Source organism: Ranitomeya variabilis, chromosome 1 (genome assembly GCF_051348905.1).
Source record: "Ranitomeya variabilis isolate aRanVar5 chromosome 1, aRanVar5.hap1, whole genome shotgun sequence".
NCBI classification, from domain to species: Eukaryota; Metazoa; Chordata; class Amphibia; order Anura; family Dendrobatidae; genus Ranitomeya; species Ranitomeya variabilis.
The window spans coordinates 341,183,917-341,206,359 of NC_135232.1; the positions used below are offsets into that span (position 1 = coordinate 341,183,917).

Here is a 22,443-nt window from a genome sequence, read left to right on the forward strand (position 1 = left end):
TTATGTATCTTGGGCAGACTATAAAATGTAGCAGTTACTGGACATTTAGGCAAAATGAAGTCAAACTCAGTCTTATTGATGATCCCATCATCCAAGCCTTCCTGTAAGATTACTCGTAGTTCAGCGCAGTATTCAGTTGTGGGATTAGACGAAAGGACCTCGTATGTAGTTCTATCTGCTAATATGGATTGGCACATGTCACGATATTCCTTAATACCAAGTATTACGATATTGCCCCCTTTATCAGAGGGCTTTACTACAATATTGGTATTCTTTTCTAATCGTTTGACAGCTTCCATTTCTTGTTTAGAGCAGTTGAAGTTACATTGTATATGACTTTGAGATAGTTCCCTTAATTCTGCAGTGACAAGATTTGAGAATATATCAATAGCTGAGAGGTCACCCGTGTTAGGTGGCATTTTGGTGCTTTTTGCCTTTAACTGTGTGAAGGGTCCCATACCCTGGGAATTGGGCTCAACATCACCAATACTATTTAATAATCTTACATCAGGTAACATATCCACCGGAATGCCTAGATCATCACATATTAATGTCTTCAAAAGGAGATTTGTAGTTAAATTTCCGCGCTGCCGCTAAGATGAATTTCAGGAGAGTATAGTTGATTCACAGTGGTTTTATTCAACGCGTTTCAGGGGTCTCATGCCCCCTTCATCAGGAAATACCACCTATTTCCTGATGAAGGGGGCATGAGACCCCTGAAACGCGTTGAATAAAACCACTGTGAATCAACTATACTCTCCTGAAATTCATCTTAGCGGCAGCGCGGAAATTTAACTACAAATCTCCTTTTGAAGACATTAATTTCTCTGGTCGGTGAAGACCTGTGGATCTGCAGCAGCCGCTATCTACATGCTCTAATCTCATCCTAACCAGGTGAGCAAATTTGGTGTATATTCTCCTCTATGTAACGTGGATAAGACCCTATTGCGCTTTTTGTCTCCCCATTGTTTTGCAATAGATCATCACATAGACTGGAGTCCTGTTTATAAAAATATTTCTTCCATCTCAGCTTCCGTAGAAACAAATTAAGGTCTTTTACTGCCCGAAACAGATCAAAATCAGTACTGGGAACAAATGAGAGTCCTTTACTCAGGACCGCCATTTCCCAGTTGTCAATATGTTGGTCAGACAGATTGATTATTTGTATGTTAGACCCAGACTGAGTAGGGGAAATATCCTTTGCCAAGATAGAGCTAGAGGGGAGTCTATTAGTTATTTCCTCCCTTGAGCTAGTCGACTTCTGAGGGGGTAGGCCTGGTCTAAAAAACCCCCACTTTGTATATTGTCCGCCCTATCTGTGGCTCCCCTAGCCCCACGACCTCTACCCCTACCTCGATTTCTCCCCCTATAGGGTCTAGTTCTATTTTCAGATTCTGAGAAATCGGTATCGGTAGAGGATAATTCTGTTTCTCTTTCCTGTGGGGTGGCTCTCGTGGTCAACACTAAATATGCCTTGTTATCTTTAAAATCCTGAATGTCTCTCAGGTACTGGCGGTGCTTTCTCTCCTTCAGATGGTATTGGAACCGCTCTATGTGTGTCTGAAGTTTTGTTTCTTTAACAACAAAATCTGTTTCTGTGGCAAATTTCTTTGTGACCTCTATATGTTCCCTAAGCTTGTCGTTTAGGGCAGATAATGTAACTTTTTCTTCTTCTAATAATAGCTGCATAAATCGTAAAGAACTATCAGTTGCCTCTCTCTCCCACTTATGGGTAAAAGCGGGGTTTTTATGTCTACTGCCGGCTGACAAATTAATCCTAAGACCCCGCGGGACAATTTTAGCCTTCAGGTAACTTTCTAAGCTCTGGACCTCCCACCAAGAGGTGATCTGGTCCCTGTATACCTGTTGTAATTCTTTAAATGCTGTATTAAAAGAGGGAAGATATTTTTTCTGTGTAAAAGCCTGCTCTGAAAACACCTCCTTTACCTCAGATAGCCAAGTATCAGTATTTAGCCCGACAGAAAGAAAACCTGCCATATCCCTAGACAGAGAAAAGCGAAAACAGCAATACTAAATGACTCTTTGGAATAATCCAACAGGATCCCACCAAAATTATAGGAACATAGCTATAGTAGGAATTAAAACATAACCTTTATTTTAAAAGGAGATAAAATACCAGAAAACTTTGAACAAACAACAAATAATCACCTCAAATAAGTACCAAATGACACATCCTGTATAGTAATGTGTCAATAATGGCACTGATAGATAATCATAGGAACATTAATTCTACTTGTGAAGTACACTGTCCCAAAATATAGGATACCTTTAAACAATAATACCAGCACAAAGTGCGGGATTAAGTCAGGTAATCTTATTGTCTTGTATAGATATCAGCAGGTATCAAAGAAGTATCAAAAAATCAATACTTAAACAGGCGGGATGAAAACAAAATAAGGTGAAAATCATAAGCATAAAAACAGGAATGATCTCACCAATTGCCATAGACCAGGTCAGTGATGCCCATGATTCGCTGGAGCGGAGAGTTCCATGGATCAGCGATGTCGGGAGACAATACCCTGTCGATCCCTAAGGGGCTATCGATAGACCTGCGTCCCAGACTCCCGCCCTTACAAGGGCAGTCCACAGCTACCCCTGAGCAAAATCATGCCCTGCACTCTCCCTATTGAAGTGTCCCGACGCGTTTCCTTGCAGGCCTAATCATCAGGGGACTTGCCTGCCTGGGAGATTAAAGTGCACGAGTGCTATAGAAAGGACAAAAGGACCTGCCACCCTCCTTGCTGTATTAGAGAGAGTGGGAGGAGTCATGAGGTCCACATTATATAGTGAAATGACGGACATAATTAGCCTATCAGATATTAAGACCCTGATCATGTGATCAATGAGGATGGGTCCTTGCTATGTGCGGCAGTATTCATGGTAAAAACCTATAAATAAAAAAGAAACCAAAAACAGGACGACCTACAGGTAACTATAGTCAGAGTTACCTGTCAGGGAACTGTAAGAAAATCACCGCACTGGTGCCGATGAGATGGTTTGTATGCGCGCTCTCTGAGGAAGCTGAGATGGAAGAAATATTTTTATAAACAGGACTCCCGTCTATGTGATGATCTAGGCATTCCGGTGGATATGTTACCTGATGTAAGATTATTAAATAGTATTGGTGATGTTGAGCCCAATTCCCAGGGTATGGGACCCTTCACACAGTTAAAGGCAAAAAGCACCAAAATGCCACCTAACACGGGTGACCTCTCAGCTATTGATATATTCTCAAATCTTGTCACTGCAGAATTAAGGGAACTATCTCAAAGTCATATACAATGTAACTTCAACTGCTCTAAACAAGAAATGGAAGCTGTCAAACGATTAGAAAAGAATACCAATATTGTAGTAAAGCCCTCTGATAAAGGGGGCAATATCGTAATACTTGGTATTAAGGAATATCGTGACATGTGCCAATCCATATTAGCAGATAGAACTACATACGAGGTCCTTTCGTCTAATCCCACAACTGAATACTGCGCTGAACTACGAGTAATCTTACAGGAAGGCTTGGATGATGGGATCATCAATAAGACTGAGTTTGACTTCATTTTGCCTAAATGTCCAGTAACTGCTACATTTTATAGTCTGCCCAAGATACATAAGGGCCTACACCCCTTGAAGGGTAGGCCCATTGTATCAGGGGTAGATAGTCTTTGCCAAAATGCAGGCATCTATCTTGACCGTGTCCTATCACCTTTTGTGTCGGCACTACAATCGTTCGTCAAAGATACTCCAGATCTCTTACGACGAATAGAGGGCCTCACTATTGACTTGGAATCTTCCTTGGCAAGCATTGATGTGGAGGCCCTTTACTCCTCCATCCCCCATAACAGAGGCCTGGAGGCAGTGCGGTATTTTCTTGGCACTAGAGGTCAGCAGTTTTACCAACATAACTGTTTTGTGTTAAAACTTTTGCGGTTCTGCCTTACCCATAACTACTTTGTCTTTGAAGGCAAGACCTACCACCAGCTGAGGGGGACGGCCATGGGCAGCCCATGCGCCCCAGCCTATGCCAACCTCTTCCTCGGCTGGTGGGAGGAGACTTTGGTTTTGGGGGGTAAATCTGAAGAAAATGACTCGTCTCTGTATCTTGTGTCCGAATTATGGGTAAGATACATTGATGACATTCTGATCATTTGGCGGGGCACAGAGGAGGAATTTTCCTCATTTGTCCATTCATTGAATTACAATGATATTGGTCTCTCCTTTACTTCCGTTTTTGAAACCTGCTCCTTACCCTTTCTGGACATTCTGATTACAAAGGGGGAAAGTGGAGAATTGCTTACCTCCACGTTTAGAAAACCGACAGCCACTAATTCGCTACTCCATTGGGAAAGTCATCACCCGGCACACCTAAAAAGAGGTATCCCGAAGGGGCAATACCTCCGCATCCGGAGAAATTGCACTAATAATCGTACCTTTGAGATGCAGGCTCAGGATTTGAGAGAGCGTTTTCTGGCCAGAGGCTACCCATGGGAGGTTCTCAATAAGGCATATCAGGATGCAAAAGGAAGGAACCGCAGTGAACTGTTGAACCCCGTCCCCAAAAAACAGGATGATCCCTCTGTTCGGTTTATTACCACCTATGACAATGGTGCCAATCGGGTTAGGGACATCCTTAAAAGACACTGGTCGATCCTCCAGATGGATCCTGAGATTTCGGATCACCTGGGGGATGTCCCCACCATCACATATAAAAAGGCTAGATCCCTGCAGGACAGGATTGTCCATAGTCACTTTACCAACCCGGCCAGGGACACGTGGCTTAGAAGCAATGCTGTAGGGTGCTATAGATGTGGCCATTGTTCAGTGTGCCAATATGTCCATGTTGACAAGTTTTTTACAAGCAATGTGACCGGTAAAGAGTACTCCATCAAGCAGTTTATTAACTGCAGCACGAAAGGGGTCATCTATAGGGTCTCTTGCACTTGCGGCATGGAATATATAGGAAAAACCATCAGGGAATTCAAAAAGAGAATTGGGGAACATGTGGGCGATGTGCTACACAATAGGGATACATCTGTGTCCCGACACGTGAACCAGTTACATAATGGACAAGTCAATCACCTGCAGTTTATGGGCATAGAAAAGGTGATCACGCCCATTCGAGGAGGCAACTGGGATCAGTTGCTGCTAAAAAAAGAGGCAAAATGGATTTTTTACCTCAATACTATTTCACCTCATGGTCTCAATGACCAAATTAATTATGGATGTTTCCTGTAGTCCTGTTTTTGTCAATACCTCCCCTTTTTCCATAGCCCATATATCAATTCATAGGTATATCAATTCATAGATTTATGAAGCCCTTTGTAAATCCCTTTTGTCACCTCCCATTTCAATTGTATTCATATTACTTGTTATCATTTATTTATATTTGGTGGCCTGATATGAGATTCTTTAGCTCTCAGATATAATAGGTTTTTTCTGAGTTTTGACTATAGAGGCAATTATATCTCCATGAACTGTAGCATTGTAGTGTGGTGGTAGAATTGATCTAAGGCGCTGCATGCGCCACAGTATACCACTATTTGACCACAATAGCACTTCTGGGCTCTGACGCGATATAGTGTCTTGATTTTATACAACACTAATTATTCCATCATGAGTAACAGTGTGTGTATGTTTGTCCACTGTGCTGTATGGGCTCTATTTCGTCACGTCATCTGATGCCCTACGGGGATTCTGGTGTTTCAGCGTCCCCATAAATATTGCCTCTCATAAATATGTATCGTTGCTCCCATAATATGGCGCTGCAGCGTTTTTTTTTTTCCACCGTTGGATCGCTTAATTTTGGGCGCTGTAGCGGCCCTTTAAAAACCTGCATCATGGCGATCGAGCGGTCTCCATAATATAGCGCTGAAGCGTCTTAGCAACCATCACTTCCGTTGAAACCGGAAGTTGTCGGGTCCTGACGCGACTTGCGTCTTGGTATCCTAGTTACGCTAACTTCCGCCACTAACAGAGAGCGCGCATACAAACCATCTCATCGGCACCAGTGCGGTGATTTTCTTACAGTTCCCTGACAGGTAACTCTGACTATAGTTACCTGTAGGTCGTCCTGTTTTTGGTTTCTTTTTTATTTATAGGTTTTTACCATGAATACTGCCGCACATAGCAAGGACCCATCCTCATTGATCACATGATCAGGGTCTTAATATCTGATAGGCTAATTATGTCCGTCATTTCACTATATAATGTGGACCTCATGACTCCTCCCACTCTCTCTAATACAGCAAGGAGGGTGGCAGGTCCTTTTGTCCTTTCTATAGCACTCGTGCACTTTAATCTCCCAGGCAGGCAAGTCCCCTGATGATTAGGCCTGCAAGGAAACGCGTCGGGACACTTCAATAGGGAGAGTGCAGGGCATGATTTTGCTCAGGGGTAGCTGTGGACTGCCCTTGTAAGGGCGGGAGTCTGGGACGCAGGTCTATCGATAGCCCCTTAGGGATCGACAGGGTATTGTCTCCCGACATCGCTGATCCATGGAACTCTCCGCTCCAGCGAATCATGGGCATCACTGACCTGGTCTATGGCAATTGGTGAGATCATTCCTGTTTTTATGCTTATGATTTTCACCTTATTTTGTTTTCATCCCGCCTGTTTAAGTATTGATTTTTTGATACTTCTTTGATACCTGCTGATATCTATACAAGACAATAAGATTACCTGACTTAATCCCGCACTTTGTGCTGGTATTATTGTTTAAAGGTATCCTATATTTTGGGACAGTGTACTTCACAAGTAGAATTAATGTTCCTATGATTATCTATCAGTGCCATTATTGACACATTACTATACAGGATGTGTCATTTGGTACTTATTTGAGGTGATTATTTGTTGTTTGTTCAAAGTTTTCTGGTATTTTATCTCCTTTTAAAATAAAGGTTATGTTTTAATTCCTACTATAGCTATGTTCCGAAAATGAAGACAAACTTGTGGAATGAAAGACTGTAACTTCTACTATGATTAATCTTAACATGTACTATGTGACGACCTAATGAAAGAACTTTTGATAACATTCTATTGAAAAAACACACACACCCTGTTATGTAGTTTTACATGATTGTTTATTTGTGTTATATAACCCAATAAAAAAAAATGTTTAAACTAAACTAGAAATATAGGTCAGCTTTCTGGTTTCATATGTGTATGGTCAGCTATAGAATAGGAATGTAGAACAAATAATAATGTCGGCACAGGTACAAACAGACTAGAGATAGGGACTATTTTAGTCTAAAGGTACCGTCACACTAAGCGACGCTGCAGCGATACAGACAACGATGCCAATCGCTGCAGCGTCGCTGTTTGGTCGCTGGAGAGCTGTCACACAGACCGCTCTCCAGCGACCAACAATGCCGAGGTCCCTGGGTAACCAGGGTAAACATCGGGTTGCTAAGCGCAGGGCCGCGCTTAGTAACCCGATGTTTACCCTGGTTACCAGTGTAAAATGTAAAAAAACAAACACTACATACTCACCTTCGCATCCCCCGGCGTCCGCTTCCTACACTGACTGAGTGCCGGCCCTAACAGCAGAGCGGTGACGTCACCGCTGTGCTGTGCTTTCACTTTACGGCCGGCGCTCAGTCAGTGCAGGAAGCGGACGGCGGGGGACGCGAAGGTGAGTATGTACTGTTTGTTTTTTTACATTTTACACTGGTAACCAGGGTAAACATCAGGTTACTAAGCGCGGCCCTGCGCTTAGTAACCCGATATTTACCCTGGTTACCATTGTAAAACATCACTGGTATCGTTGCTTTTGCTGTCAAACACAACGATACACGGCGATCTGATGACCAAATAAAGTTCTGAACTTTAATCAACGACCAGCGATATCACAGCAGGATCCTGATTGCTGCTGCGTGTCAAACACAACGATATCGCTATCCAGGACGCTGCAACGTCACGGATCGCTAGCGATATCGTTTAGTGTGACGGTACCTTAACTGTGTCTGGTCTAAGGTTTCATGAACATCTATTTACTTTAGGGTCATACATAGCACATAGCCGTAGTGAGCGCACTTCATGGCCTGTGCATAGGACCAATGTTTATCTCGGTCTAAGGTTTCACGGGCAGTGGGTGGGGGAAGGGTGTTTCCACAAAACAGCTACTGACACAAACTTAGCAGCACTGTATTTAGTAGAACTGTTACAATTTATTGTCATATCCTTGAATCTTCTGCATATATAATTTATTTTTTTTTACAAAATGACCACACATGTCATGTTTCTCTCCTTCTATTTTAATAAAATTGCTGTGAGCTCAATTTTTTTTTTTTAAATTAAGGACTTGATTAAGTTTGATTTCAGAGGGCTATAGAGGGCCCAATTTGAGCACGCATAATACAGTACAGTTACAATACCTTGACACCCAGCAGTCCTACTGAACCAGACTTTGATCACAATAGTACAGAATAACAGTCAATTTACACTGCAAGATTATCGAGAATGAGTGTTTGTGGAAATGATGCTTTCACGATCATCGAGCACTGTAAATAGGCTGCTTATCCAGCAAAGAATGAGCAAAATGCTTGTTCGTCAGGTGAAATGATCTTTCGGTTTGCTCAAAAGATCATCGTTCTCGGCAGCACATTGTCATGGGTAAAGAGGACCTGCCCTGCCGAGAACAATGGCACAACCTATATGCACAGAATGATGTATCACAGATGGTTCAGTGTAAGTCTGAAGTGTGGTCTGCTAGTGTAAAAAGCTATTAAATAACCGCCAATCAGTAAATTTTACCGATCGCCAGTCATTTAACACCGCAAAATCTTGTAGTGTAATCATGTTATTGGCAGCACAAGTTTATAAGAAGCGATGGGCTGCTAATAATGAGGATTTTTATGTCAGCATAAAATTCTTACACCCAAAAATAAAGTATTATCGAGGGGGTTATCCGCCTGTTTAGATGGCCAGTAGTCATAAATAAGCATGCCTATTAATGCTCTTTCGCCTGTTATTGGCTTATCTAAATGTGCCAAAAGATTAAAGAGGTTATCCAACGGTAAAATATTTTGTTTTTAAGGCATATGCTAATTAAACATAGTAAACGCACGTATATTAACCTTCCAGCGCCCCCGCCGATCAAGCACTTTCCTCTAGCTCCAGAAACAGCATCTGCCCCACTTTAAGTCACAACACAGCTGCAGCGGCTAACTGGCTACATGAGCACATCATCAGGTTTTATTGATGACACTGGCAGCGAGCTGCCTGCACTGGATACGCGGGGATGCAGGAAGGTTAGTATACCTCCATTTACTGTGTTTAGTCAATCCATCCCTAAGAAAAAAAAGATATTAGTCTACTTTCAGAAAACCCTTTTAAATTCAGACGAATGATGAACTTTGCAGACCAGTCATGTCCGTAAATTGTGGATGTGGCTGGCTTTGTGTGTTTGTCCGTGTAGCAGACAGGTACGACAGGTGTCTACTATTCACATGAACTAGTCTGCTCTATAAATTGGTTAAGACTACAGCATATCTCCAAAAATAGCGCTGCGCAAAACCAAGTAAAATCATATAAACTTTATTTATGACACAAAGATAAAAACTAAAAACATGTACATAACCAATATAAGATAGGGGAAAACGAAGTGCAGGAACAACCGGCAGGTATGGCTGAAAAAGTGGCTAGATGGACATACAATGAAAAATCACTTAAAGCATATTTAGAAAATCATGTGTATATATCACACAATTCCTCTGACACAGCAGCTGGTAGCGATCATGCACCATATAAATATAAAATACACTTGTATAATATTATCAATTAGTATACAACCACAAGTGTGCAAAATTGCAAAATATAGGAATAAGTAAACATGAGGTGCAGGATCACCACCAGCTGCGGTGTCAGGAAGTATAATCATATAACCATAATATGTAGAAAAAAAGCATAATTACCTAATGAAAGCCACCAGCCAGGGACCCACCACACCCGACGCGCGTTTCGCTAAGGAAATCTTCGTCCAGGTGTCCCCTATCTTATATTGGTTATGTACATGTTTTTATCTTTGTGTCATAAATAAAGTTTATATGATTTTACTTGGTTTTGCTTAGCGCTATTTTTGGAGATATTGGTAATTATCGCTTTGTTTAGTCTTTATCTTGTTGATGAACTATAGGTGTTAATAATAAGACTACAGCATGCTGCAATTCTTTTCCACGCGGACTTGATATACATGTGGAAATTACTCATGTGAACTAGTACATAGCTTAACAATAGTGCATGTACGGTGTATGTGTGGCTCGTTGCCAAAACACACAGTACACGGAAAGAAAAATGTTTATTTTAACTTTTCCTGAAGTGAATATACATTGTGTCTGAACTTTTCTTTAGTGGAAAGTCTTCCTAATGTACGGTATACCTTTGATGGAAGGCTCTGACATATTTCAAAAGTATACTACCTGGTCTATATGCTTTTTTTCATAAGTCTGCTGTGAAAACTATACCAATGTAAAAAATGTATACCAACTCACACCACCATAACAGAGACAAAAGTAAAAACACTCCTTGGGCCACCAGCAGGTAACTGAAGCCCTGTGTGGATTTATTAGACGTGGTAGACGCTTGGAGCTTTTCCTGACGTGTAGACCAACTGTAAGACTCAGATGCTGAGGGCACAGAGTCCAAAATAAGGTGATGAATAATTCCTGGTCACTGTTTAATAATGGAGAACTTTTCTTCATCTGCAGATTTCCTTCACACACACGTCAAACACTAATTACTGGTCAATTCCGTTCCGCAAAATAAGCTGAATTGCCAAAAAATCAAAGTCACCATAGCATTCAGTGTCTCCTTTATTCTAGTCACAGTCTTTCATGATTTGTAAGCAGAAAAGTTTACCACAGGAGTTACACCATATCATAAAGTAATACAGAGCTAGATTCCTATCTATAGTCCAACTCCAACTCCACTACTCCGGTTATTTTCTTCACCACTTGTTCTAAAAACAATATTTGTGGTACTGACACGTTATTCTTGTGCACTGTGTCGTGGCTTCACCTATAAATGGAAGACTGTGGGCAGGGCAGCATCTGCTTGGAGTCAAGATAGGTATCTCACCTCAGGCTGCTCTAGGTCCTCTGAGAGGGCGGCAGGTTGACAGGGGTGACACCACTTCTAATGAGAAGACCCAGGCAGCTGCTGCCCCTGCATGTGTATCTGGCATGGGGCAGGAGCTACAGCTATTCTATGCCCCTTATCACTGGCGGACACAGACAGAAGAGGGTCCCATGTACAAGAACAAAATATGGGCCCTTTACAGTCCAATAGCTCATCATACTGTTTTGGAGGTAGATACATATGGCCCTCCTTACCTATTGTGTCCCTGTGCAACCTCACAGGTTGCACCAATGATATGTCTGCCCCTGCCCCTCATCCCCACCCCCAACCTCTACTTTCTGGCACCAACAGGCACCAAAGTTTATTCACACTTTGCTAGTTTCAGGTTGTAAAAAAGTCTCCTCCCTATTCATCTGCTGGGAGAGCAGTCAGCACTGGAAGAAGATTGAGACGGCAACCAGCAATGCAATGTGCAATGTGAGCTTGCTATAGAACTGGGCACTGCAGGTCAGCAGTCCTCCTGCTCATCTGCCCTGTTATCTCCAGGGTGCTGTCTTTGTATCAACTCCCCTCCCCCTACATGTGAAGTCAGCAGCAGCTTCACTAGTATGACTTCTGGCCAGACAAAGTGTCATGGTCCATTTACAATGTAAGATTTTTGGCAACAAATGTCTCTGGAAAAGCTTAGAAAAATATTTAGAATTGAGTTGATACCTTTTAATGGCTTGTTTTCCGATTATCATGCAGTGTTACCAGGCCGCCAATCAATGGATGAACAAGCAAAATACTCATCTGTTCGGTGACATGATCTTTATATAAATCAGAATAGATGTATTCCACATTCACCAATGTATATTTCTTCTGCTTTTTTAACTGAATTTTTGAGAATTTGTAACAGGAGTGATAATTTTATGTAGGGACCCATATGAGCTGGGCCAGTATGTAAAGCAAAAAAAAAAAAATTTCCTCATGGAAATGCTGCTAAGGGCACTGTATATTCTGCATTCACATATGCTCCAGTACACATTATTTAAAGGCAGACATACTGCACATATGTGTATAATGTGTCTCTGCATATATCTAAAAACAAATGTCTAAATGTGTCCGTGGAGCATTTCTTCTAGAGACACTTGTACACAGTGTTTGAAAGAACTCAGAAGGCAAGTCGTTTCAAACATCTAGGAGAACTAATCACAGATCTTGGATGTAGGCTTGTGCAGATCTTTCTAAGGCTACTTTCACACTAGCGTTGTCTCCGCCGCACAACGGGGGCAGCGGATGCATTTTTCCAGTGCATCCACTGCCCCATTGTGAGGTGCGGGGAGGTGGGGGCGGAGTTCCGGCCGCGCATGCGCGGTCGGAAAAAGCGGACCGTCGTGAGCAAAAAACGTTACATGTAGCGTTTTTTGGTCCCGACGGTCCGCCACAACACGGCGCAACCGTCGCACGACGGTTGCGACGTGTGTCAATCCGTCGCAATACGTCGCTTAATGTAAGTCTATGGGGAAAAAACGCATCCTGCAAGCACTTTTGCAGGATGCGTTTTTTCGGCAAAACGACGCATTGTGGCGGATTGCAGTTAACGCTAGTGTGAAAGTAGCCTAACTTTTCATGTAATCCAAGACAGACGTGGAAATGCTGAGATCAGGGCTCTGTGGGGCCATATCATCACTTCCAGGTCTCCTTGTTCTTCTTTACGCTGAAGATAGCTCCTAACGACATTATCTGTATATTTGGGGTGGTTGGCCTGCTGATAAATAAATTAGGAACCTCCCTGATGGTATTGTATGATGGATAAGTATCTGACTATATTTTTCAGCATTGAGGACACCTTTATTCTTGACCAAATCCCAACCTACATTTGCTGAAATGCAGCCAAAATCTTTAAACAAACCTCCACCTTGCTTCACTGTTGCATGCAGACACTCATTACTTTAGTGTTATCCAGTCCTTTGTCAAATAAATTGACATCTGTTACATCCAAATATTTCACATTTTAGCTCACCAGTCCAGAGCACCTACTGCCGTTTTTCTGCATTCCAGTTGCTAACAGTTTTGTCCTTAGATGATTCATTTGGCCTTGTTTCTATATTGAAAGTATGCTTTTTTTGCAAAAATTCATCCATGAAGACTACTTTCGGCCAAACTTCTCCAAATAGTAGATGGGTGTAGCTGGGTCCCACTGGTTGTGTTAGTTCTGAGTTGATGGCACTGCTGGTCATATTCCAATTTCAAAGGGAAGTAAGCATTAGGTGTCTTTCATCTGCTGCACTAAGTTTCCTTGGCCGACCACTGCATCCACAGTCCTCAGCATTGGCCATTTTTTTGTGTCCTCAGTGCTGAGAAATATAGCTTGATACTTATCCATCATGTAATACTATAAGGAGGGCATCTGATTGGCTCCAAATTTATTCTGCCGCAGGGCGACGACCCCAATATACAGCCAATGTCATTAGGAGCTATCTTCAGCATAAAAGACAAGGAGTCATCAAAGTGATGAAATGGCCCCCACACAGCCCTGATCTCATCATCATCAACTTTGCTAGGGATTACTATCACGATTCCAAGAGTGGACCCACTGGCTTGCGGAACCCACTGACCCCAGGCGAGCTGGCCAGGTGGAACTGACCCCTATACAGGGAGAGTTAGGGGCAGGCCCGGGGAAAAGCATCGCAAGCGCAAGTACCTGAGGGCCGGCTCATAGGAGAGAGGACTAGGAGCACGTAAGGGACTGGTAGCAGGAGTGGGAGAGCAAGACCAGGAAAGCTGAAGGCAAGGGGCAGGAACAGAACAGAGATCTCCGGGAACGGGTTCCGAGATCCAGGCAGGACGGAGCACATACCGGAAGATGCAACAGGCTGAGGACAGGGCAAAGTACACGCTGGGAGTCGTACAGGCAGGGGTCAGGGCAGAGAAGACCAGAGTGCAATTACAGAGGTCAGACGTTTCCTGTAGTTTTTGACCAAGTTTGCACACACTGCAGCAGGGATTTTGTCCCACACCTCCATATAGATCTTATCCAGATCTTTCAGATTCCGGGGCTGTCGGGCAACATTGAGTTTCAACTTCCTCCAAAGATTTTCTATTGGGCTCAGCGCTGGAGACTGGCTAGGCCAGTCCAGCACCTTGAAATTCTTCTTTCGTAACCAGTCCTTAGTTGCTCTGGCTGTGTGTTTCGGGTCATTGTCATGCTGGAAGACCCAGCCACGACCCATCTTCAATGCTCTTACTGAAGGAAGGAGGTTGCTGGTCAAAATCTTGTGATACATTACTCCATCCATCCTCCCTTCAATATGGTGCAGTTATCCTGTACCCTTTGCAGAAAAGCAATCCAAAGTATGATGTTTCCCCCACCATGCTTCACAGTTGGTACAGTTTTCTTGGGGTTGAACTTCAAACAGGCCTGGACATGGTCTGGTGTGAGCAGGGAGACCTTGTGTGCTCTGCAGGATTTTAATTCATGAGGGTTTAGTGTGTTACTAATGGTAATGTTTGAGACTGTGGTCCCAGTTCTCTTCAGGTCATTGGCCAGGTCCTACCATAAAGATACAGCCTTCTCAAAGCCTGTGCTGATAACAAATGCACTAGCAGGATGAAGCAGGCACCCACTGGTAAAGGCAAGGGCAGCACAGGTGCAAACTACTGATAATAACAGCCACCCACACACCTAACAAATTATGGAGGGGGTGGCTGCCTAGTAGAAAAATTGCACACAAATAGGGCTTGAGTGGGATGCCAGTCACACAGGTACGTGTGATGCAAAGTTTCTGGCTAACATCCTATAGATTAGCTTGCAACCCAACGTCATAGGTCCTTAGTGTGTTACTAACGGTAATGTTTGAGACTGTGGTCCCAGCTCTCTTCAGGTCATTGGCCAGGTCCTCCCGTGTAGTTCTGGGCTGATTCCTGACCTTTCTTGGCATCATCCTTACCCCATGAGGCGAGATCTTGCATGGAGCCCCAGACCGAGGAAAATTGACAGTCAGCTTGTGTTTCTTCCATTTTCTAATAATTGCACCAACAGTTGTTGCCTTCTCACCAAGCTGCTTGCCTATTGTCCTGTAGCCTATCCCAGCCTTGTGCAGGTCTACAATAGTATCCTTAGACAGGACACCATGGTCTTGGCCATGGTGGAGAGATAGGAGTGTGATTGAGTGTGTGGACAGGTTAATACAGGTAATGAGTGCAGAGTAGGAGGGCTTCTTAAAGAAAACGCAGTAAACGCTGCGGGTTAGTCGCTATGTACATCTGCAGCCTCCAACCCGCAGCGTCCAGATGTTACAGCATAGTGGTGGAATTTCATGAAATCCCATCTCCACTATGCGTGCCGGGACGCCTCCGGCTTCCCTGCGTATATGCACATGCAGCGCGTCTTTCCAGACTGCAGCATTTCAATTTATCTTGCGGCGATGCGGAGATGCTCAGACTCCGCAAGACAAATGTCCCCGTACAATGTACAGGATGCGGTGATTCCGCACGGTTCAATGAACACATACAGAATCACCTGCGTTCAAAAGGCGGCAGCGCTTTGGATGGAGCCGATATGTGCTGTGTCCAAAGCTGCCGGTTCCTGACCGTGGGAACTTACCCTAATGTGTGTGAGAGCCAGAATTCTTGCTGGTTGGTAGGTGGTCAAATACTTTATTTCATGCAATAGAATGTAATTTAATTATGTAACAATCACACAATGCGATTTTCTGGCTTTTTTTTAGATTCTGCCTCTCACAGTTGCAGTGTACCTATGATAAAAATTACAGACCGCTCCATTCTTTGTAGGTGGGGAAACCTGTAAAAATCGGCAGTGTATCAAATACTTATTTTCCCCACTGTACATAATATACTTCTAGTTACGTATACGGCCTATTTGTGGCGGGTATATATTCTGTTAGTTCAGTGCTTTTAGACTACAGGTATATATTTATATATGGTGTATATAATGTGTATAACCGTGCCCTCAGCGGCACTTTGCCCAGATAAGATTTGTTTCCGAGACCTAGACCCCACTGTGTACAGGAGCGGGGGGCACAGTCACCAGCAGCCCCATGATAACACTGTACAGTGCCCAGCTGGTGTCTGGCCCCTCCCCCTCATCACCACAACAACACTACAAGTCACGCGCTCGCCAGTCACATGAGCCCCGAGGGCATAGGACGGCCAATCCTGTTTCGGGAATCGTCATGGGGGCGGGGCTACAACCACGTTATATAAGAGCCCTGGCGCCGGGCAATGCCTGCAGTTCCAGCGACTCATCCAGCAGAAGGTACGTTGGTCAATAGTGATGTGGAGGAGGGGCGAGGAGCCGTGGAATACCTGGAACGTGTTGTGTTGGCGGCCCGGTGTGTCCTGCACTCGCCGGTCGCTCTATATCTGTGTACCGTCCCTTATTGCTGGCGCTCCCCACTCCCTACAGTGATCCGGTGCTGTATGTTACCCTGTGGCCGCACCGTGCTGCCCTTCACTGTCCTCCATTGCCCCGGCTGCAGCTTTCCCCTCCCTGCTCCCGAGGATGAGTCAGCGCTCGCTATACAGCTGTAGTAGAGCGCTCCTGTCCCATCTCGGCACCACTAGTGGTGGGGGCAGGGACGGGGGGCTAGGGACGGCCGCTGCTTCCCCTCCAGCCTGGTCACTATAGTACAGGAGTCAGCTGTGTGGTGTGCGCTACAGGGGGGCTTCTTATGGGATGGCTGTACACTGTGCGGTATAGTGGTGTAGGTTGTGTCTGGTGGGATGGCTGTACATAGCACTATAGTGGGGTCTCTTATGGGATGGCTGTACATAGCGCTATAGTGGGGTCTCTTATGGGATGTCTGTACGTAGCGCTATAGTGGGGTCTCTTATGGGATGACTATACATAGCGCTATAGCGGGGTTTCTTATGGGATGACTATACATAGCGCTATAGTGGGGTCTCATGGGATGACTATACATGGCGCTATAGTGGGGTCTCATGGGATGGCTATACGTAGCGCTATAGTGGGGTTTCTTATGGGATGACTATGCATAGCGCTATAGCGGGGCTTCTTATGGGATGGCTGTACATAGCGCTATAGTGGGGTTTCTTATGGGATGACTATGCATAGCGCTATAGCGGGGTTTCTTATGGGATGGCTGTACATAGCGCTATAGTGGGGTTTCTTATGGGATGACTATGCATAGCGCTATAGCGGGGTTTCTTATGGGATGACTATACATAGCGCTATAGTGGGGTTTCTTATGGGATGACTATGCATAGCGCTATAGCGGGGTTTCTTATGGGATGACTATGCATAGCGCTATAGCGGGGTTTCTTATGGGATGGCTGTACATAGCGCTATAGTGGGGTTTCTTATGGGATGACTATGCATAGCGCTATAGTGGGGTCTCTTATGGGATGTCTGTACGTAGCGCTATAGTGGGGTCTCTTATGGGATGACTATACATAGCGCTATAGCGGGGTTTCTTATGGGATGACTATACATAGCGCTATAGTGGGGTCTCATGGGATGACTATACATGGCGCTATAGTGGGGTCTCATGGGATGGCTATACGTAGCGCTATAGTGGGGTTTCTTATGGGATGACTATGCATAGCGCTATAGCGGGGCTTCTTATGGGATGGCTGTACATAGCGCTATAGTGGGGTTTCTTATGGGATGACTATGCATAGCGCTATAGCGGGGTTTCTTATGGGATGGCTGTACATAGCGCTATAGTGGGGTTTCTTATGGGATGACTATGCATAGCGCTATAGCGGGGTTTCTTATGGGATGACTATACATAGCGCTATAGTGGGGTTTCTTATGGGATGACTATGCATAGCGCTATAGCGGGGTTTCTTATGGGATGACTATGCATAGCGCTATAGCGGGGTTTCTTATGGGATGGCTGTACATAGCGCTATAGTGGGGTTTCTTATGGGATGACTATGCATAGCGCTATAGTGGGGTTTCTTATGGGATGACTATGCATAGCGCTATAGTGGGGTTTCTTATGGGATGACTATGCATAGCGCTATAGCGGGGTTTCTTATGGGATGACTATGCATTGCGCTATAGTGGGGTTTCTTATGGGATGACTATGCATAGCGCTATAGCGGGGTTTCTTATGGGATGACTATGCATAGCGCTATAGTGGGGTTTCTTATGGGATGACTATGCATAGCGCTATAGTGGGGTTTCTTATGGGATGACTATGCATAGCGCTATAGTGGGGTTTCTTATGGGATGACTATGCATAGCGCTATAGCAGGGTTTCTTATGGGATGGCTGTACATAGCGCTATAGTGGGGTTTCTTATGGGATGACTATGCATAGCGCTATAGTGGGGTTTCTTATGGGATGACTATGCATAGCGCTATAGCGGGGTTTCTTATGGGATGACTATGCATAGCGCTATAGCGGGGCTTCTTATGGGATGGCTGTACATAGCGCTATAGTGGGGTTTCTTATGGGATAGCTGTGCGTAGTGTGCCCTAGTATTGGGATGCCAATGGTCCACTAGTAACTGACTCTTCACTATTGTAATGTTTATATAGTGGGCTGTGGTGATGGGACCCTCCTGCCTGAATCCAGCGATGTGCAGCTGGAGGTTGTAGTGTCTCCTCCTATGGGATGACTGTATATAGTGTCCTTATCCTGGCAGCCTGCGATCTGCTGCTGCTCCCCTGTGTACGGCCACACAGGGTAACTAATGTGTCTTGGTTAGCACTTGTTCTCATCAGTATTACGTGAGCTGTGTGTTTTAACCCTTTTTCCTTACTCTTCCAGCAACCATGACACTATACATACTTTCCATCGGGCTTTGTTTGGCTACTGTTCTTGCCGCTCCCACAACAGACCCAGCGTTGGATCAGCATTGGCAGCAGTTTTTGACTTTTTACTCCAAATCCTATAGAACGGTAAGTAGCTCAGGATTTCCAACCACTAGCTGTAAGTTACATATCACTTACTGACAAGTTATGGGTTTGAAACCTGGTTTTTATGTCTGTGCCGACTGCTGTAAATTCCTGGTGATGGTAACCTGGATGATCCTTGGGGTCACATGCCAATTTTTTTTTTTTCCCCCATTGTCGAAGTGGCTGCTACTGGACAACCCTTTTCAACTGTCACCAACCTGCTGAATAAAGTCTAATTACTGTCCTCCTGAACTGGAACTGCTCAGCAGTGTCCCCAAATGTTCTTGTGAATACTTTAAGTGCTGTGGCCACTGATGGACTCTGATCGAGAAGTTGTGTACATCACACGCACTAGTGAGTGACGGTGCACTCAAAAGTGGGTTTTCGACAGTAGGTGTGTGTGTGTGTGTGTGTGTGTGTGTTGTTCCTCCTCCCTCCCCCAAGTTCGAGACCTTCTAAGGGATTAACCATGGATTCAAATGATTTTGCAAAGGGTAAAGTCCACAACTAGCACGTGCAGCCCACAATCTGGTGTAAAATACACCCCTGGAGAATTCTTATGTACCGCACCATGGAATCAACAGTAGTCTAAAAATAATCCCTACAGAGCCGTGTGCTAAGCAGCCTCTAGATATACCTGTATTGGCACAAGTGGCTCTGATGTCTGAAGGTGGTAAATGGCTTGTTAGGAACGGTGAATGTTAGTACTTAGAGGTTGTCCATGCTCTACTTGATATTGAAGCATTATATTTAGTCTTTCACCTGAACGTCTCTTAATGTAGTATAGCTGCATTATAAAACTTGCCGATCAGTCTTCCTTGGTTTTCCTACGTCTCTTCGGTCCTCTTCTGGGTTACCTGACATCCATTTGGACTATCCATATCCTTCGGGCTTGTGTGGATGGGGTCTCTAACTTAAATCTATGATGCCTTGATGGCGTGCTAACAATGCAAGCCTGTGACTGCAAAGATGAGGGTTCATCTGACCCAGAGCAAATCTGTGGTGGTACTTAAACAGTAATCACAGACCTTAAGATATAATTATTTTTTTTTTTTCCTCCATAAAAGTTTGGTAATAACTATTTCTCTGCTTTACAGCAAGAAGCTGGCTGGAGGCGAATGTTATGGGAGAAAAATCTGAAAATGATTGAAATGCACAACATGGAAGCTGCAATGGGAAAGCACACTTACAGGCTCGGCATGAATAACTTTGGTGATATGGTAAGCATGTCAGGGGGTCTTCATTGTACATGTGCGTGCTAGATTTGTTGCCAGGAGTTGGTGAGAAGGTGTTCATGTGGAAGGTCACTAGCATCTCTTGCATGGGTCCCCTCTATACATGTGCCAGTCTCCCTCTGCCCATGGTGCTGTAAGTGTGCACAACCTCTGTATACAATGTTCATGTCTTAACTTGGTCTCTCTTGTTTTTAGACGACCGAAGAATTCACACAAGTAATGAATGGCTACAAACACAAGCCTGCCAGGAAAACTGGGTCCACTTTTATGTCCCCAAACAACTTTGAACCCCCCAAGAGTGTTGACTGGCGCAAAGAAGGATATGTAACACCAGTCAAAGATCAGGTACGTGTTTATGTTGGGGAACTACAGAATGAGTGGTTTTGACATTGCAAGCAGTATTTCTTCAGAAGTTGAATCCTGTCCGTCCTTTAGGATAGCTCATCCAACTCCTCTTGATGGAAGTGCAACTCCCAACCCCTGCTCTTGTGTATAAATACATAATTTTAACTTTTTTTTTTTTAAATATTTTAGGGTCAGTGTGGGTCATGCTGGGCCTTCAGTGCCACAGGAGCTCTGGAAGGACAACTCTTTAGAAAGACTAAGAAGCTGGTGTCCATAAGTGAGCAAAACCTTGTTGACTGTTCTAGACCAGAAGGCAATCAGGGTTGCAATGGAGGTCTCATGGATCAAGCCTTCCAATATGTCTTGGACAACAAGGGCATTGATTCTGAAGAGTCTTACCCCTACCTTGGCAAGGTAAGTCTAGTCTCAATCTTCCATGCTGAATGTGGCTTCCTTTACAATTTGCATGATCTGACCATTTCTGATCACCACAGGATGACCAAGACTGTCAATACAATCCTGATAACAGTGCTGCAAACGACACTGGCTTTACAGATGTCACATCTGGCAGTGAGAAGGATTTGATGAAGGCCATCGCTTCAGTTGGTCCTGTGTCTGTTGCAATTGATGCTGGACACCAATCATTTCAGTTCTATCAGAGTGGTAAGTTGTACATTGGGGTGGGACTTGTAAGGCATAATTCTGGTATGGATTACATCAAAGTGGTGGATATGGAGTAAAACATATATTCGTGTAAGTTTTGATTAAGAAAAGGATTGTCTGGGCCATAAAATGGCACCTCGTGTGGCAAAGCCTTCATGGGGCAGAAGTCTCACTGCTCTGTTTGCATGTCTAATTTAGAACTTTAATGGAGTCTTAATACACTGTCTCTTTACTGCCATTACCTCTAGGTATATACTACGAACCAGCCTGCAGCAGCACAGATCTTGATCATGGTGTACTTGCTGTTGGCTATGGGTTTCAAGGAGAAGATGTTGATGGAAAGAAATACTGGATAATTAAAAACAGGTAAGTGAAAATCCAGACTAACTTTATTCACATGAGTTGATCCACCTGGACATGTATAACCTTCTGTTCCCATTTTCCCCATAGCTGGAGTGAGAAGTGGGGTGACAATGGTTACGTTTATATTGCCAAAGACCGAGGAAATCACTGCGGAGTTGCAACATCTGCTAGCTATCCTCTAATGTAGTTTTACAAAGACTTCAGACACTGGACACATGTTCTAATATTTTTTTAATGTGAGTTTTAAAAGTTGTGGATATGCTGCAGGATCACAACTATATGCTGGGAAACCTTACCACAAAGCTGCGTTGTCTTAGTACTGTCTAAATGTTTTTTATTTTGATGTTTTTATATTGTAAAATAAACTTGTTTATTCTAACACCACAAGGCTGGTCTTACTGCAGTATGGCGGCTGTGGCCCAGAATTGGAAGTAATACTGTGGAATGTAGTCCTGTGAATTTGACATGTGCTCCTTCCACGTGTGTGTCCCCTCTCCTAGCAGAGTGCTGTACATCTGATGTCTCATGTCTCATTATTTAGTTCACAAAGTAAACTCTAGGACCCTTGGAAGTAGGTTTTCTGGAGTCAGGACCCCCATCCCCAGCTGTCATTATCTAGCTCAAGTGCTAATGGAGCCCACCAAAGATGAAAGGACCCTCAACACTATAGTGCATGTAACTTTTAAGTCCAGGTACAATCTAATGTTCCCAAGAACTGCATGGCTAACTTTATGTAAAGCAGTACTGTACCGAACTGTGAAATCCTCCATTTGACCATGGTCGTACCTGGAGCCCATCTCCAATTCAATGAAGCAGTTTAGACTGATGGCAAACGTTTGTTAGAAGTCGCTGGTCTGTATGTAAAGGTCATACTGAC

The 22,443-nt window shown here is 44.0% G+C and overlaps 1 protein-coding gene across 3 annotated transcripts; it reads left to right on the forward strand.

Moving 5' to 3' along the window:
- The first annotated feature begins 16,211 nt into the window (after window positions 1–16,211).
- On the forward strand, window positions 16,212–21,953 carry CTSL (cathepsin L). 3 transcript variants are annotated; one of them, XM_077299580.1, is made up of 9 exons: window positions 16,654–17,212; window positions 18,312–18,748; window positions 18,833–18,963; window positions 20,058–20,180; window positions 20,391–20,540; window positions 20,730–20,954; window positions 21,035–21,203; window positions 21,452–21,569; window positions 21,654–21,953. In XM_077299580.1, the coding sequence occupies exons 3-9, from the start codon at window positions 18,838–18,840 to the stop codon at window positions 21,751–21,753; spliced, it is 1,011 nt and encodes a 336-aa protein (XP_077155695.1). In that variant the 5' UTR covers window positions 16,654–17,212; window positions 18,312–18,748; window positions 18,833–18,837; the 3' UTR covers window positions 21,754–21,953. The 3 variants fall into 3 exon arrangements, with proteins under 3 accessions (XP_077155692.1, XP_077155695.1, XP_077155699.1); XM_077299584.1 differs by having other exon boundaries at window positions 16,660–16,988; window positions 18,464–18,748; XM_077299577.1 differs by lacking the exons at window positions 16,654–17,212; window positions 18,312–18,748 and adding an exon at window positions 16,212–16,348.
- The last annotated feature ends 490 nt before the right edge of the window (window positions 21,954–22,443 follow it).

Excerpts from the sequence above, each read along its gene's own strand:
- CTSL (XM_077299577.1), top strand. The coding sequence starts at position 16,315 with ATGCCTGCAGTTCCAGCGACTCATCCAGCAGAAG. Across the intron at positions 18,964-20,057 it reads ACTCCAAATCCTATAGAACG|CAAGAAGCTGGCTGGAGGCG; the intron begins GTAAGTAGCTCA and ends TCTGCTTTACAG. Across the intron at positions 20,541-20,729 it reads TAACACCAGTCAAAGATCAG|GGTCAGTGTGGGTCATGCTG; the intron begins GTACGTGTTTAT and ends TAAATATTTTAG.